Here is an 18,799-nt window from a genome sequence, read left to right as displayed (position 1 = left end):
CACACTGACACACACAACCCGTCCCAGCCTCCTAAACCCCACCCGACCCGACACACACCCTATCCATCCACAGGCTGTTTTTCTCCCAGTGGGACTCATTAGCTAGTCGATACCACGCAATCAATAAACACTGACGAACTGCGGCAGCAGCAGCAACCGCAACCCAGCCGCCGCCCTACACACCAAAGCACAGCACAGCACAACACAACGACCTCTCTTCTTCTCTCTCACACAGTCTCTCTACCACCGCCATAGCCAGCCGCTGCCGCAGCGCTGTATTATCGCTGCTGCCGTGCCGCAAGCCTGCCGTACAGCACTAAACAGCGCAGCATACACACAGCACACAACTTCGCGGTTCTGCTTCTGCTCCGTTCGGTCAGCTGCGTCAGCGAGGCTGCCAGTTTTCCTTTAGCTGCTTCCTCATCGACGTATTCGAGTCAGTCAGAACAACAGCTATAGCAGTAAAGTGTACAGCTATATTTGTTACCACACCCTAGTTTTCACTGTGCTGCGGTGCAGTACCGACCTGGCTAGAGAACGAGCGAAAGCATCCCTCATCATTATTCTCAAGAGCGAAAATCATTACGGACGCGACGGTACAGGAAAAGGTCGGCCTAACGAGACAAGAAAACCTGTTTCGATTTGTGCGGAATCTATACAATCGTTTGGGCTCTGTGAGACTGAGGGGGTAGTGGAGTCAGTGCTTGTGTGTGGAAGACTTGTGACTTTATTACATGCCGGGTACTAGCAGTAGTCCCAGCACCCACCACCACCGAGCATCAGCAGCAGCATCAGGGGGAGGGGTAGGAAGATCAAGAACGATGGATAAAGACGACAGTGCCAGTCCGGCTTTCCGAGCCAACGCTACCAACGCTACAGGCAACGCCAAAGGTTCTACGGCTTTCTCCAGCGAGAAAAACAAGACCAAAATGGCGGCCAAAACCAACAAGAAGTGGGTTCGCCTGGCTACGGTGCTGGCCTACGTCCTGGCTGTCTCTCTGGCAGCCATAGTTCTGGCGACTTACTACAGCCTCATCTGGGAACCTGAGCTCAATAATCCCGCTACCACGACCGTCAGTCCCGGAGGAGAGGGTACAGGTGCGGGCACCACAGCAGGCAACGACAGCTCCGCGGCTACCACCCCTCAGCTCAACGCTGGGACCTAGATGTCATGATGACAGTGTAACGAGGATGGCGTGTGGCACGTGCAGGTGGGTACTAGCGGCCTGTTAATTAGTGAAGAATAATTATGATCAGCAGTAATGGCGATAAAACTGCCAAAACGTTACATTTACAGTACGTTGATTCAGTTGTCTTTAAAGTAGACAGACAGACAGACAGACAGACAGACAAACGCTTATGGTACAAATAATGAACTTATCCTAGTTGTATGTTTTGAATTGTTTCATGCGAAGAATTCTAAATACAATTTTGTTTAAACCTATGAGTATGAACTTATCTGAAAGTCGTCCGGTCGGATGAATCTCGCATGCAAGATGTCGGCGAGGTAATCTTCTTGGTTTTGAAAGCAGATAATACGATCAGTACTGAAGAGTCGTGCTTGGTTATTAAAGCAGAAACTGACAAAGTGAGGATCAATCACAAATAGTTAAAACCAATATGACTCAAATCTACTAAAGGGTGATTAATGTTTGATTAAAAAAAATCTAGTGTAAACTGATTTAACTGAATTGCAGAAAACAAAGTAAGTCGGATAGCGACAGTGATAAAACTTTACTCGCCCAGTCAGTCAAATATTTTTCTTTGAAGATACATGTAGGTGACTCGATTGTAGTGAGCATTGTTTTAAGGGCAGGACGGGTACCTTCAAATACACCGTTTTTCTCTTCAAGTCATTTGACCACAGCATTCATTAAATAGAACTGTTTGTGTTAAAATTTGGTGTGCTTTTGCTTCAATGTATACATGTAGAGTAATAGTATATGATAAAAAACAAAATGTGCTTTTAGATTGACATAGTAAAAATTATTAAATGAAAAATAAGCAAAGCGTTGAATCAAAACATGTTAGTTCACGGATGACAAGATCATTTTAACACTATTTATCAGAATGATCTAACTTTTGCAGAAATGTTCTTGACATGCTGATCAATGATTTGTTCGAACGGATCAGCTCTAGGGAAAAAAGTCAAAGAGATACACATTTTCCAGGGGTCATAATGTTTTTTACCCACAAAGCAACATTTCATCATTTGTATTTCTTTAACTGTTTTTTTTTTTTAGGCAGTTGCAAACGATGAACTAGTCTGGCAGTTTGTATCCACTATGGATGGTAGTCAGTACATACTAAAATGTACAAATCACATTTGAGTAGGGTTCAATGATGTTGGTTAATAAAACCTTCGTTTTCCCTTCCTTCCTTATAAAACAATTTAATAACACGTTCTCTTGTCCCTCTTTACTTGCGTTAATTGGTCTAAAATCGCGTGTACCCCTACGTGTGTGTGTGTGTGTGTGTGTGTGTGTGTGTGTGTGTGTGTGTGTGTGTGTGTGTGTGTGTGTGTGTGTGTGTGTGTGTGCGTGCGTGTGTTTGTGTGTGTGTGTGTTTGTGCGTGCGTGCGTGCGTGTATGTGCGTGTGCTTGTGTGTGTGTAGGTCCATCCGTCTCTCTCTCTGTGTCTCTCTTTCTCTTTTTTTTCTGCACCCCTCCCCCTCCACCACCCGTTCCATCATAGCAAATCAGAGTCTGTACAACATAATATTATGATGTAAATATTTTAGCACAACTACATTTTAATCTCTTTTTCTCATTTTATTTCAGAACGAATCGTGAGCCAGGAAAGACTGTGATGCGACGTTAAAGTTTGTGCTCTCTAAACCAAGAGTGACACTCTGCAAATTCTGGGAGCAAGAAAAAAGACTGTGAATTTCATGCATTGTTACTACTACTCCTTCCATTATTCGTACATTCATTCATTTATATATATACTTTCAACTCTTCCTCGATGTCCATCCGTGACCAGATCCGTGTTTGACCGCTGGTCAGTGTGGCGCTGTGTGCATGTGGTGTGACCTCAAATACAGACTCATCGTCTGGCTGTGAACTTTTCATATTATGGGATGCATTTAAAAGTTTCGTCGATCTCAGACGGAATGTTGTACTTGTTTCCTCTTTTAATTGTCACATATATATAAAACCTTGCGTGTGACTGTGAGTGAATGTAATCTATTATTATTGATGGAAAAGGGTCTGATGGGATGAGGAGCAAAAGCATGTTAAAACCAAAAGAGTGATTGCTATTTTATGAGTTTGATGTTTTGGAAGAACAGAAAGGTGCTTTACATAAATACTCGTAACTGGAAAGAAGTCACCAGGTGAAAATCTGCTGCATGAAATTTGTATGTGAGAGAAATGTTGTTCAGTTTCTTGACGTTTTGGGTAGGCTTTAACTTACTTAATTTATGAATTGAAGTTGAACGGGAAGAGGGAAAGGGGGGGGGGAGAAACTGGCAGTTGCCATTTAAGAATAGCTGAACACTGTTCTTTAATTTTACACAACGTAAACAAATAACATTAAATTTAATTTGAAACACACATAAAAAAAATAAAAAAAATAATTAAAGAATAGTTGATTGATAAATACTTTTTATTTATTTGGGGGGTGGGGGGGGGGGGGGGGGTGGGGGGGACAAACTTACAGTTGCCATTTAATAATAGCTAAACACTGTTCTTTAGTTCTACACGACGTACAAAAATGGACACTCCAATCCGAAATTTTCCGTATTGAGAAAAATAAACAGATTAGGTGAAAGTGTGTTTTACTGGGGTGGGGGTGGTAAACAGTGTATGTGTTCCTACTTCATCGTGTAAACGACATCAAAGGCATTCTCAGTTTGCAACACGAACGTGCAATTGTGCAATTGTGAAACTGTTAATGAGTGATAGATCGTGAGACGTACGCATTATGCCTTAGTACCGTCGAGAACGTATGTGAATTCCATTTCCCGTGTTTGTACATTTGTTGACATGATTTGGATATTTTTTTTCAGAGCAAAAACATTGACATAGTTGTTTTTATTCATACCAATGTACAGTCAGCAAATGTGTTGTGAAGTATTTGCATAGAATGTGGACAATATATTTGATATTCGTGTAAAATATTCAAACCATCAATCATCTTGAGTGACGTTGTTCTACAATCAAACAAGGTGCTCTCTGCCTTTGTCTCTGTTTGTGGTTATCTGTCTCTGTCTGTCTGTCTGTCTTTGTCTGTCTGTCTGTCTGTCTGTCTGTCTGTCTCTCTCTCTCTCTCTCTCTCTCTCTCTCTCTCTCTCTCTCTCTCTCTCTCTCTCTCTCTCTCTCTCTCTCTCTTTGCATGTCTCTCCGCTTTCGCTCTCTGTTTCTATGTCTCTCTCTCTCTCTCTCTCTCTCTCTCTCTCTCTCTCTCTCTCTCTCTCTCTCTCTCTCTCTCTCTCTCTCTCTTAGTTTGTACTGTATGTCTGTTCAACTATCCGTCCGTCGGCCTGTCTGCATGCCTGTTTGTTTGCCAATCTGTGTTTCTTTCAAGTTTCCTGTGTCTCTCTCTCTCTACTCTTTCTGTCTGTCTACTTTTGAATGATTCGGTCAATTTCGGCAACACGGAAGAAACCAATAGATGCGTACTTGTTTCTCATCAAAATGTGCACAGCCTTATCAACGAGATTAAAAACAGAAGAAGCTGAAAATGGTTTACTTTTTGCACAACAGTAGTGTTTTCAAATGTATGGGGTTGGGTGTTTTTTTAGTCCTGAACTTGTGTATAGCTGTACAGCCTCGTGGACCATTTGATACTTGTGTTAATGACCAAAAATTCGAGCACAAAAATCTCAGCAACATATTCTTAGCTTTTAACTGGAACCAGTATCAATGTTACATGATCCCGGATAATTTTGTTTGTCAACTCAACAGCGTTCTATTAAAGATTAAGTGATTTTCGCGATTGTACAAGCCTCTGCCTCAAATGGCAAATAAAACAATGTGCAGCTTTTTTTCAATCGCAATGAATAGGACAGCCATACATTATTCAGCTCAGAAGTAAATATTCACAATGCCAAGCGCTTGCATCCTGATTGAATGACTTAATTTCCTAAGCGGTATGAGAACCGTTCCGAGTCAAGTGGAATGTTGCCATACCATAGGCTAATGAGCGTTTATATACAGTCTGCCACGGATATACAAGTATAGCTGCTGCAGAAATGCGTTGATGAAGTGAAGTCAGTGGTAACAACCCGCATTGAATATTGAAAGGCTTTGGGTGGTGCGTTTATGCTCGTGGGAATGTTATTATAAAATACCATGAACTAACAAAATGATTCATTCGCTCGGCTTCCTGACGAGTGGACGTAAACTGATAGAACTATCAAGATAAGTTTTGTGTGAATATTTGTTTGTCTGTTCACTTAGAAGACCGTTGGATCGAAATATCTGTGAATGTATTGTTTTGTCAATAACAAACGTTCCAACAACCTACCTTTCTTGTTTTTTGATTAACAAAATGCCACCATGTTGGTTTTGAGGAACTAACATTTCTGCACATTGACATTTCTGTTCTTTCCTAGAGGCAGATTTGTTTAATTAATGTGAAGGGATATTTTCCACTAGCAGACTCAGTCCTTCTGTGTAAAAGAGAATGTTACGAAGGAAGTCAGTCTGGCTTTTGGGTTGGAAGAAGAATATCAAATTTTGAACTCAACCCGTCAAATCAGCTTTGAACATTGGATTGTGTGTATGGGCGAAGCAGCACCCCAGTACAACTTGTCGAAAATATCACACATGCATATTTTGTAAAATTCAAAATTAGACACAGTCACCTTCCCGTGCAAATCATTTAGCTATCCACCTCTCTCAGTGGCTTTTATTAGTTTAGGAAATTAATTTATTACGACAACACAAATTCAACTATGCACAGGAAGCCGTCAGGGTGTTGATTTTTGGTAAGAGTTCAAGTGGAGGGATGTTCTGATCCCATGTTAAAGCCTTGCAAGATCTGAGACAGTGAGCAGAACTGTTCTCGAGGGAAAGATTGTGCCTTTAACGCATCATATCACACTGACTTGTGCGTCAAAGACATTTTTGATTCAGAGTGTAAAGAGCACTGTAATGCAGGCTCCGTTATTTTCTCTGAACAATAGATTTCACGTATGTTCTGTACACGTATAATGTACGGTGGATACCCATTTGGCATTTTCTCTCACGGGTGCCTGTGCATAACTTGGCACGAATCTCACTAACCGTCCGGAACATTCTAAACTGACAGTCGTGAAAATTCCAACGTTGGTTTCTCTCTCGGCGTAGCGGCATTAGCAGCTCTCCGTGTTGATCGATTTTTGTGTTATCCGCGCTGAAATCATGGTTTGTAAAAGGAACACTCAGTTTACACTAGTGTAAACCATCATGTAAACCACCTCAGGTCTCCATCTCAAAGCTCATACAGTGGAATAAGAGCACCCTTTTACTTTGGATCAGTTGACACATGTCAAAAATCATCAGCGTATAGCTGCTTTTTCTGCAGAATGGGGTTTTGTTCTGAATTGATTTTGCAGACTGAGATTAGACTAGTGTGAATTACGAAATTCTATCAGCAAACATTTCCCATTCTGCACAGAAGAAAGCCAGACAGGCTGTTGATTTTTATACTGACGTCGGGGAGAAATTCAAGTGTTTTGTTTGTTTGCTTGTCCGTCTGTTTGTGTCCCTCAGTGTCTCTGTCTATATCGAGTCACTCTGTCTCTGTCTCTCTGTCTCTCTCTCTCTCTCTGGCTCTCTCTCTCTGGCTCTCTCTCTCTGTCTCTCTCTCTCTCTCTCTCTGGCTCTCTCTCTCTTTCTCTCTGGCTCTCTCTGTCTCTGTCTCTCTGTCTCTCTCTCTCTCTCTGGCTCTCTCTCTCTGGCTCTCTCTCTCTGTCTCTCTCTCTCTCTCTCTCTGGCTCTCTCTCCCCCTCTCTCTCTCTCTCAGTCTCTCTCTCTCTTTCTCTCTCTCTCTTTCAGTCTCTCTCCCTCTCTCCCTCGCTCTCTCTCTCTCTCTCTCTCTCTCTCTCTCTCTCTCTCTCTCTCTCTCTCTCTCTCTCTCTCTCTCTCTCTCTCTCTCTCTCTCTTACGAGGATGGAAATATATATATATATAAGTTCGGAGTCAAACGTCGAATCTTCAGTCTGATGTAACTAATCAAAAAGCAAGCAAACAATCTGACAAACGAACGTGAATACAAACAGATGCGCAAATAATAAATGGCGAAAAGCCAGGCAAACGTGTTACCCAAACAAAATCTAAAGTATATAAAACTTGAAATACAAAACGAATCCCTGCTCACGTGCCTGCAACTGTCCGCTTTGTGTAGCGCAGATAATTAAAACTAATTGTATGGCAGCTGCCTTTATGGCGATTGTTGAATGTTAGCGACACAGCATAAGCACAACCACTCAGCTGATTGCTGTAGGTCTGTGTTCCCCCTCATTTTTGTTTTTATGGGGTTTTGTTTAGCAGACTCTCGATCATATGTGTCTAATTCCCATGGGAAGGGGTTGATGTGTCAACATGTTTTGTCGTGTTTTATTATTTTTGTTTTCTTTCCATTTATATATTTCTTTCTTTATTTATTTACTGACTTATTTATGTATCTACTTATTTATCTATTTGTTGAATCTATTTGTTTATTTCTTTATTTATTTGTGTTGACTCGGCAGCTGCAGTATAACCGTGAGCATAGACCTATATTAGACTAATATAGGTCCCTGCCGTGAGTGACGATATACTACATGTACATAGAGACACGGCATGGTATCTTGCCACGTCAGTTAATTGTGGGCATGCAGGTGGTCGCTTTCGAGAGGTGGTCGCAAGGACAGGTTCGACTGTAGTATCATATACTATGGTAGATAACTGCCCACCTCTGGCAAAACACAGTAAGTCCATTTTTGACAATGAGATTTTAATGTCATATTATCACGAGCGCATCAGCGCGCATTTTTGTCAGTAAATTTTAAGTTTCATGGACGTTTAGTTTCTTAGATATCATAAAGTAAGTCCATTTAAAAAGATTAAAGTTCTAAAAAACAACAACGGCAGAACACACATTAAGGTACAACTGATACATCTGACAAGTAGTGAGTGATGCCATGCAACTGTGTGGAAACCGGCCCGGCGTTAGTTATAACACCAAGGGTTGTGTGAAGAAATGCGCAGCGAAGCCAATCAATATCAATTGCTCGAAAGAGAGTAATTACAAATCGATGTTTAATTCATGCGCATCAGTCGCAGCCGGTACAGCAGTTGTTTCCCAGTGAAGACAGTGGTGTATACATGATTTTACTGATTGTTGTCGTTTTGAAAAGCTTACTATAGTGCAAATTCAGTCCTGGTTTTATTCGGTATGAAAAATTAATTCATGAAATACATTTCTAATGTGCACAGAAAGCAGCCAGGCTGTTGATTATGCTATGTTATATTAGAGGGAAAAAACATGCACGAAGGCGTTCAAGACCCATTTTCAACAAGAAGAGCAAACGCTCGATCGAGTCACTTTCGCAGTTCTGAATATTATATGAGGCATCAGATGGACAGGAAGAAATTGCTATTCACAACACAATGAGTCACGTTCACATAAAATTTGAGCCCGGTCACTTTTATAGTTTCCGAGAAAAGCCCAACGTTAAGTTGTGTGTTGCCGAACAGAAAAGGCTAGTTATCTCCCTTGTTTTTCTGATAACGTTCGTAAAAGGCTACAGATGTAAATACTTTGATGTAAAGAATAATCCTACAAAGTTTCAATCACATCCGATGAACTTTGTCAAAGATATAAAATGTCTAATCTTTCCTTTGACGCTGACCTGTGACCTTGAAAAAGGTCAAAGGTCAACGAAACCATCGTTAAAGTGTAGAGGTCATTGGAGGTCACGACTAAACAAAATATGAGCCCGATCGCTTTGATAGTTTCCGAGAAAAGATATAAAATGTCTAATTTTTTCCTTTGACGCTGACCTGTGACCTTGAAAAAGGTCAAAGGTCAACGAAACCATCGTTAAAGTGTAGAGGTCATTGGAGGTCACGACTAAACAAAATATGAGCCCGATCGCTTTGATAGTTTCCGAGAAAAGTCCAACGTTAAGGTGGTGTCTACGGACGGCCGGCCGCCGGACGGCCGGCCGGCCGGACAGACTAACACTGACCGATTACATAGAGTCACTTTTTCTCAAGTGACTCAAAAAGCGTAACTGAAAAAAAAAACAACATTTTACTGAACAAATCCATTTTTTTCATGTGACCAGATCTCACATCCATACAATAACACTGGTTGTGCCCATGTTTCAAATAAATCTAACTGCACAACAAGGTTCAATCTAACTGCACAGAAGTTCAATTTACACTATACTGACATTTAATTTTGCAATGGGGATATGGGAGAAACTGAAAAGACTCACCCCGGGCCAACACCCTTCGAAAATGAAATTACCGACGTAGAGTATGTATTTGTTTTGTTTGTTTGCTTGTCATCAACCATGCCATTTAATTTTGCTACAGATATGAGAGAGAGAGAGAGAGAGAGAGAGAGAGAGAGAGAGAGAGAGAGAGAGAGAGAGAGAGAGAGAGAGAGAGAGAGAGAGAGAGAGAGAGAGAGAGAGAGAGAGAGAGAGAGAGAGAGAGAGAGAGAGAGAGAGAGAGTGACGAATATTTCATAACTAATTGTTTTATAATATCAGAAATAATGTCAGCTTGCTGAGCCGGGAAGTGCAGGGTTCAACGTACGGTTAAAGGTGTTTTTATATTTAGTCAAGTTTTGACTAAATATTTTAACATCGAGGGGGAATCGAAACGAGGGTCGTGGTGTATGTGTGTGTGTGTGTGCGTGTGTGTGTGTGTGTAGAGCGATTCAGACTAAACTACTGGACCGATCTTTATGAAATTTGACATGAGAGTTCCTGGGTATGAAATCCCCGAACGTTTTTTTCATTTTTTTGATAAATGTCTTTGATGACGTCATATCCGGCTTTTCGTGAAAGTTGAGGCGGCACTGTCACGCCCTCATTTTTCAACCAAATTGGTTGAAATTTTGGTCAAGTAATCTTCGACGAAGCCCGGACTTCGGTATTGCATTTCAGCTTGGTGGCTTAAAAATTAATTAATGACTTTGGTCATTAAAAATCTGAAAATTGTAAAAAAAAATAAAAATTTATAAAACGATCCAAATTTACGTTTATCTTATTCGCCATCATTTGCTGATTCCAAAAACATATCAATATGTTATATTCGGATTAAAAACAAGCTCTAAAAATTAAATATATAAAAATTATTATCAAATTTTTTCTTTCGAAATCAATTTAAAAACACTTTCATCTTATTCCTTGTCGGTTCCTGATTCCAAAAATATATAGATATGATATGTTTGGATTAAAAACACGCTCAGAAAGTTAAAACGAAGAGAGGTACAGAAAAGCGTGCTATCCTTCTCAGCGCAACGAATACCCCGCTCTTCTTGTCAATTCCACGTGCACTGCCTTTGCCACGGGCGGTGGAGTGACGATGCTACGAGTATACGGTCTTGCTGCGTTGCGTTGCGTTCAGTTTCATTCTGTGAGTTCGACAGCTACTTGACTAAATATTGTATTTTCGCCTTACGCGACTTGTTGTCATTACTGCGAGGTCATATCGTCAGCTTTCGTTACATAAACCAAACTTGAATCTTATCTGAGAGAGATTATAATTTTCTTTTTCTGCAATAAAAGAAACTTGCAATGATTTATCACATTCTTATCTCTCCTAGAACATCTGTTAAAAGGTATTTCTTGTCATGCAAATCTCCTGGATCTTCCTGATCGTGATTGTGTGCCTCTCAGTTATAGCCTACCTTTCTTTGTTGGGTGTTGATCATTTCAGATTTTAATAATCGCGTGAAACGTCTTCGTGTGCAAACTAATCAGTATTTGCACAGCTGTGTTCCATGTGAAATTATATATGTGAAGCCGCAATCTTTTTTTCTTCTTCACTGCTGGCTGTGTGTGTATGCCGCGGTGTCTGTGCGTGTGTTCATGCTTACGTGCGTGCGCGAGCGCTGACTTTCGCGTCTGTTGTCCAGAATTTAAAGTTTCATGTTTTTGCCGGGTGCACATGATGAAATCGTTTTCTGAAAGAGCAACATTAAAATGCCAAGGGAATACGGAGGGGTGATGACGTTTATATTATTGTGGAGTATTAATCTGAATGTAACACTCTCTGTTGCGGCCGGAGGCTGCAATGGAAAAGTTTGTGAGTTTCATTTAAAACTGGAGATTAATGCTTGACCAGGATGTATGAAGCACAGGCGTTTGAAAAACAAACCTTGTGGCCACTTTCTTTGAATTGGGTTGGAATGCTAAACGGCTTTTAATTGGCTCTGAATGCAAAGCAGCTCGAATGTCTGCTTTTCAATTTAAGTTGTACTCTTGGCTTATTCATCTTCGGGTGTGGGGTTGTGTAAGCCGGGAAGTGGAATTGATTTCTTACTTCAAGATCAGCCAACTTTACTGAACACTTTTACATATGTTTTCTAGGACTTTGACTGTCCTATTTCCTATCCTTGGTTTGTACAAAGTATGGGTGACCATCATAGTTTGTCATGATCAACTACAATTCTTTTAGATCAGATGGCATGAGTGAGGCTTCAATATAATCATGTGGCCGTTTTTGGTTCAAATTATATGTAATTTTGATGTTGTAAGTGTATTGTTGGCGCGCACAAATGACGGCATTAGTGCTTGTACAATTTGGCTGGACCAAGAACTTACAATGTGTAAATAATATTGCTGTACTAATAATCAGTGTTTTTTTTAGTTTTTTTTTTTTAAGTGACAACATTGAATCTTATTTTAATTTTTCATGTATTCTTTGATGTACTTATTCTTTGGTTAAAATGTCTGTTCATCAAACGTTTACCCCTTTCACATATAATCACTTTTAGTTATACGAACTAGAAACAAACAATTTTGGTTTTATGGTTTTGTTGTTGTTATCTACTTGGAAATAATAGTCAATTCTTGAGTTGAAATATTCTACTTGTACATTTAAAACAAAAATTATTAAAAACGTTTAACATTACCCACAGTTGCAGAAAACTTGCACCCGGATTTATTGGTACAGACTATTGTTGAGAGGAGGGTTGAAAGAGGGATGAGTGTGTAATATGCAGCAGTAATATGACATGAGATATATTGTACCTGTCCCCTTGTAACCACTTTGTATCATATTTTGTGGCAGAATGAGTTTGTTGTTTATATGTTTGTGTTCATATAGATTGCATTACGGAATAAACACATGATTTAAAATAAAGACTTTCTGTCTGTGTCTTGTGTACTGCATATTTGTACATGCAGATGAACACAAAGGAAGTTTTCACTGCACACATCATGCATAACTCCTGCACGTCTTGTTACAAAGTTGATAGGTTGCTGTTCTTAAACAACTGAGTCAGAGTGTGTGTGTGTGTGTTTGTTTTGATATGGTCACAACATATACTGGCAACGACAGGAAGTATTGGGATACAATACGACAGATGCAATTGCCACCTGTTAGTTAACTTTTGATAATAAAGCACAACTAACTAACCATGTACCAACCAAACACAAAGAATGAAAGATAAACACACAAACGTGAGACAATCACTTTTATTTCCATTTGTATCTCCACGTCCCACACAAAATATTTATGTTAACTGAAATGCCTCAGAAATGTACAACTGATACACTTTGACACAAAACAACAAACATAAATCTGTAAGGTGAGCGAACGCATTTTCTTTCTGGCCATCAACACAGTTCGCAATTTTACACACACAAAGAATTATTCATTCATCAAAGGTAAGACAAGCTTCTTTTTTTTTAGTCAATGTCGTTAGTAGGGGGCATAGTATGTAGTGGGCTGCGTCCGTTGGCTCAGGACAGAACCACTACTGAACACCGTCGAAGTGACTCAACAACAAACATGAATCTTTAAGTGTAAGGTGAGCGAAAGCTTTTTCTTTCTGGCCATCAACACAGTTCGCAATTTTACACACACAAAGAATTATTCACTTATCAAAGTTAAGACAGGCTTTTTTTTCTCCATATCTTTGTCCAAAGAAAGAGTTATTTCTCTTTTTCCTTCTCAAATTCTCTCTGCAAGACAAGGAATATTTTCCCTCTGTACCAGACAAGAATTTTGAAAAGACTGTCCTCTGATGCTGAAGATTTTGACATTTTGACAGCTTTCGTTAAGACAAATTAAACTTTGTACTGTTACAACATGATGTCCAGGAAGCTTAAGCCTCTACTTTTACAAAACCCATTTGAATTTCTGACCACACTTTCCCTGTCTCTTACTGCCTCAGCCAGTAGTACGGCTGGGAGTCTCTTCAGGTGTCAGTCTTTTCACAAAGAACAGTCGCTGTGCTTGTTCCTGAATACCTGCCCGCTACTCCCCTCTCATTTTCACTTCTGACTACTCTTTCCCTGCCCCTTGCCTTTAGCCAGAAGTTTGGCTGGAATCTTGTCAGGTGCTAAGCCTTTCACAGAGAACAGTCTCAGAGCTCGTTCCTGCAGGTTTCCTCCGCATTTGAGGCCCCGTCTCATGAGGTCTGCCTTCAGGCGTTCCAGGCCCAGAGAGTGAAGTTCTTCTGCGCTAGTGTAGTCATCCAGGTCGATTGGGTCTGTGCACTGCAATGAGAGAAAACAGGTTAGAATTGCTATCTGCAGTGCATACCTAAAGGGAAATAACTTTGCTAAACAGGCACATGGCATAAAATGTATGAAAGTTAGGAACTAAACACTTGTTAAATGAGGTGCCAGAAAACTAGCTAAGAGCACTGTGAAAGGGTTCACACATGCGCCTGGGTTAACCACACACACACAAAACAGTGTCTTACTTTGAAAGGGCTTTGGCAAATACATGTAACTCTGGTAAAGAGAAGAGCAAGACAGTAGACAAACCATGTTTCATTTGAGAATATGCATCAACACAGAGGGCAGCTAATGCTTCTTTCCGAAAGAGTTGTGTAAATCAGGCATTATGCAGCAACATTAGGAGACGAAACAGATTGAGAATAAAAATTATGAGTGAAAGTTGAAACACAGATGCACTGCTCATTTCATCCACACTGTACAGTAGACTGATACGTTGCCTGTACGTTCAACTAGACTCAAATTTGAAGGAATCGAAAACTTAACCCTTCTCTTTACTAAATACTTCAGCACAAAAACATAAAGACTTCCATTCCAATTTCCATTCAGCAAATAGATTAACCAACCTCAGCACCAGAAGAAGGGACAACTCCATTGGACACAGCATTCTGCGACTCGCTCCCTTTTGCAGATGCCCCTACTCCTTCTCCCTTCACAGAAGACACCTCTGCCTGTGCCCCAGGGGAACTGCTAGAAGCACCTTCTCCCATGGACACTGAGGAATCACCTTCCAGCTTTGCAACCTTGGAAGGAGAAGAACCTCCATCCTTTCCAGCAGATTCTGCTGAAGACGTGACTGTGGCAGAAGAAGCAGGACTACTGTGTTTTCCTGTGGGTGAGGTTGAAGCAGCACCCTCTGAGGACTGTGAAGATGACGATGTGACTGTGTGTGAAGGTTTGGATGAGCTGGAGCCGGGTCGGGCCTCATTACTGTCGCTGTGTTCTGAGCCAGAGTCGCTGTCAAGGTCATCTATGTTGACGCCGCCCACACTGCCATTAAAAAAAGGAATTATAATGATAATAAAGAGAAAAATGTCTCATACCCCCTTCTATTTGCAAACAGAATTTAAAACTAAACAATTTAAATTAATACAGATTAGAAAACAGATGAAGAAAACCCTCTGAAAACGAGCTATACAGAAAATTAATTTTATTTTTTTATTTTTTTTTTAGCAATGTTGCTGGCCTCTCCTGTACACACAGATTGTCATGTTTCTCTCTCTTGGGACCCAATAACTTGTTGTTGGGCAGACATTTGTTTTATTTGAAAAAATAAGGATGCGAGCATTATTTCTCCAGCCTGATTTTCTTATAGACATGAAAGGGAGATAAACACACGCTTCACACATTTAAAGCTGCAACTGTTCTTGAAAAAAACATTCACGAAGCTGCCTCAGAACATATTTGGACATTAAAAACACAAAGAAATGTACTATTATGTGTAGGGCCTGGGTCATTCAATCATAAAGCATGAATCTTAAATTAAAGCAAGTGCAGATGGTCTTGCACTAAGAGTGACGACACAGGTTTGCTTTCATTTTCCTCCTATTAGCATACAGGAAATAAAACTAAAGGTCAGCTCACATGTTCCAACGATCATATTTGTCAAGTGTGCCATTGCTGTCTGCTTTCCTTTTCTTTGAAGTGGAACCCCCCTCTTTCATTTTGGCAAGACCTGTAATAGAAAGAAAAGACAGATTTGATAATTGATGACTAATACTATCATCGACATCTGTAAGTGTAATATGCCCCGGGGCGGGGATGTAGCTCAGTCGGTAGCACGCTGGATTTGTATCCAGTTGGCAGCTGTCAGCGTGAGTTCGTCCCCACGTTCGGCGAGAGATTTATTTCTCAGAGTCAACTTTGTGTGCAGACTCTCCTCGGTGTCCGAACACCCCCGTGTGTACACGCAAGCACAAGACCAAGTGCGCACGAAAAAGATCCTGTAATCCATGTCAGAGTTCGATGGATTATAGAAACACGAAAATACCCAGCATGCTTCCTCCGAAAACGGCGTATGGCTGCCTAAATGGCGGGGTAAAAAACGGTCATACACGTAAAATTCCACTCGTGCAAAAAACATGAGTGTACGTGGGAGTTTCAGCCCACGAACGCAGAAGAAGAAGAAGAAGTAATATGCCTGAATGTACAATTTAGCTTGTGCTTAGTGTCAACCATGCCTACATGACTCAAGTACATCACCTCATTATTTTCCAGTCTGGCAAGTACAGCAGTCTCAAAATTTAAACAATAGAGGTCATAAATTCTAAAGACATCACACAAATGTATTTAAAATGTAGGTAGTCACCAAAAACTCCTCATCACCCAATTTCTCCACTACAGTTCAACCTGCCCTTGCGACCACCTCTTATCAATAACAACCACCTGCCAAACCTGATCACATCAAACTTGTACAAAGGATCCACATGATTTTTTCCCCTTATAAGTTATATATATATCACCTTTTCATAGTGAAAACCTGTCTATAACAACAACTTTTGGGCAGTCCCTTACGGCCTTAGGCTGTCGTAACAGACAGGATCCACTATTCTTTTAAATACACTAGTACTAGTAGTAGTACACGCTATAAGCCTCAACAAAAAAGTCTTATACGGACAGAAAATGATATTACCTTCATGAACTGCAGCCTCATTCTTCATCATGATTTGGTTGTACTGGGCGTTGTACTCCGGGTCGTCCATTTTGCCGGGAGTTTCCACCAGGTACTTAGCCCTCTTGGCCCGACGACGTTCCTCCCTCTCCTCCTGTTCTTGCTCTCTGTCCGCCTGCTTTGACACCCATTCCTTCAACCTGTTTAACCACGGAATCAAAGGAGTTAAATTCAAGGATTGTTTTAAGCAAACATTTCTACAGGCCAAAATATAATGCATATATTTCAAGACATTGAACATGCTCATGTCTATGTGCAATTCCTTTCTGACAGTGACAACCTTTTCCATTGGTAATGGTAGGACAGAGACAGAGTACAAAAACCAAATTCACTTCACACCTTGAAGTTATTTCTGTTGCTACAAAGTGTGAATCTGTAGAAAAAAAATTTCTGCTCAGATGATTCAATTTGTCCATTTGTCTCATACTTCATAGCATACTTCTCACATCAGTTTGTAAGGAACCTCTTAGTCTTATCAGTAATACTAATAGTATAAAACAAAACTGAGAAAAAAGGGAGAGAGGTAGATGAACATGTTCCACCAGTCTTTCAATTTCAATCTGACTGAACTGTTCCCCAATACAATTCAAGAACACTTGAAACGTATAGATGCCATGGCTTTGTTTCATCCCATTTCCTGTGATATCTTCTTTTCACCACTGAATTCCTTTCTGAAAAAAACAAAACCCAACACTTTCACCAACCCTCTAACTTACTTTTTCTCATTGTTGACATCCCTGATGCGACGTCCACTCAGATCCCTACAGGCTTCGCGGCTGGTCGTTTTCTCAATCTGTGCACCAATAGCTCGCAGCATGGACCCAAAACCTCCCTTCCCACCAAGCACTCTGGGGCAAATGTAGTACTTAAGGCCATGCTGCAATGGCTCACACCTTGGCACCAGGCGACCATTGCTGATCATGTAGCTGGCACCAGAATCTATACCCTGCAACATCAAGTGAAAAATTAAGAAACCAGCAGACACGTACTGACGTAGCGGTGGCGTTGTCATAACTCAAACAGTAATCGAATCCTTGACTAGCTTCATCATGTCTTTGTCACATACCAGGAAAACGCCAGTAAAAAAAGTCGGACTCTCGAGTTATGCTGGCGTACTGCTGGACATCAAAGTAAACCGCTTGAACTTAAACTTTAAAGTAAACCTGCTGTGCTTAACAGTGGAATAGAACAACGAATCTCACAAACACTGAATTTCACCACTTGCACATGTATGCATGTACATTTATAGTGATACATGTATGTTATATCAACCCATTAGATGGTAAATTATCACGATCAAAAGCAATCACTGAAGTTTTCACAATCTCAGTGACACAGTCACAGATTCACACTCAATGAATAAACACAATTTACATGAGAAATCAAAGCGATTATAATGAAATCTTACCAGTATTTGTTCCACATCCTGGACAAACAGTAGTCCACAGTCCTCGGGGATCTCAAATGCTGACATTTTGTGTACTAAAACACGTTAAAAAGCTTAAAATTTTCAAGTTTGTGTCAACTTCGTCACTCTTTTGTCCGTCAATATTTGCTACCGGAAGTAGTAAGCAAAGGGAAACAACTTTGGCTTAAATAATAGTGTTACTTCCCCTGGGTCCGCCTAAACTACGCGCCAGCACGCGCTAGCACGCGCCAGCACGCGCTACCTTGAACCATAGCACTTATATACTTTATTTTTATATTTCTAGTTAGTTCATCGTCCATTCTCACATAATACAAAATTTCAAACTTCAATGATGAAAAATACGGAAGTTATGACGGGTTTAAGGAGAGCTAATGCACTACTCTCAAATCCGACGATTGTCGGACATGGAGCCACGGCCTTAGGATAGCTCTCCTATAACGCGTCTTAGCTATCGTAAATTTTATCACTGAAGTTTGAAATTTTGTATAATGTAAGAACTGACGATGGAATGACTAGAAACATACAGATAAATTATATAACAGCTATGAATCTCAGTAGCGTCCACTTAAAATTGGTAGCGCGCAGTTTTAGTCACTGCCGGATTTTGTCGGATTTGAGAGTAGCGCATTAGCTCGCCTAAAACCCGTCATAACTACTGAAATGTTCAACACTCAAGCTTGAAATTTTGTATTATGTAAGAATGGACAATGAACTATATAGACTATAAAAATAAATTATGTAAGTGTTATGGATCACTGGGTAGCGTCTACTCAGTTCAAAGTGGTATCACGGCTGTTGAGTCAATGGAGGAAATCGTCGGATTTGAGAGTAGTGCATTAGCTCTCCTTAAACTCGTCATAACTTCCGTATTTTTCATCATTGAAGTTTGAAATTTTGTATTATTTGAGAATGGACGATGAACTAACTAGAAATATAAAAATAAAGCATATAAGTGCTATGGTTCAAGGTAGCGCGTGCTGGCGCGTGCTAGCGCGTGCTGGCGCGTAGTTTAGTCGGACCG

At 40.5% G+C, this 18,799-nt stretch overlaps 2 protein-coding genes across 2 annotated transcripts; one reads left to right on the top strand and one right to left on the bottom strand.

Moving 5' to 3' along the window:
• Nucleotides 1–245: 245 nt before the first annotated feature.
• On the top strand, nt 246–3,589 carry LOC138953439 (putative transmembrane protein INAFM2). The gene is made up of 2 exons (XM_070325248.1): nt 246–1,211; nt 2,781–3,589. Exon 1 carries the CDS (start codon nt 735–737, stop codon nt 1,164–1,166), a length of 432 nt encoding a protein of 143 aa, XP_070181349.1. The 5' UTR covers nt 246–734; the 3' UTR covers nt 1,167–1,211; nt 2,781–3,589.
• Nucleotides 3,590–12,613: 9,024 nt separating this feature from the next.
• On the bottom strand, nt 12,614–17,913 carry LOC138953734 (splicing regulator SDE2-like). Its single transcript, XM_070325623.1, has 6 exons — nt 17,758–17,913; nt 17,066–17,295; nt 16,311–16,489; nt 15,263–15,353; nt 14,245–14,668; nt 12,614–13,654 (listed from the first exon to the last, which is right to left on the bottom strand). Exons 1-6 carry the CDS (start codon nt 17,821–17,823, stop codon nt 13,430–13,432), a joined length of 1,215 nt encoding a protein of 404 aa, XP_070181724.1. The 5' UTR covers nt 17,824–17,913; the 3' UTR covers nt 12,614–13,429.
• Between the last annotated feature and the right edge of the window lie 886 nt (nt 17,914–18,799).

The sequence above is a fragment of the Littorina saxatilis genome, linkage group LG17 (genome assembly GCF_037325665.1).
Source record: "Littorina saxatilis isolate snail1 linkage group LG17, US_GU_Lsax_2.0, whole genome shotgun sequence".
NCBI classification, from domain to species: Eukaryota; Metazoa; Mollusca; class Gastropoda; order Littorinimorpha; family Littorinidae; genus Littorina; species Littorina saxatilis.
Note: the sequence above shows the minus strand (reverse complement) of the source record. Positions and strands in the feature narration are given on the sequence as shown.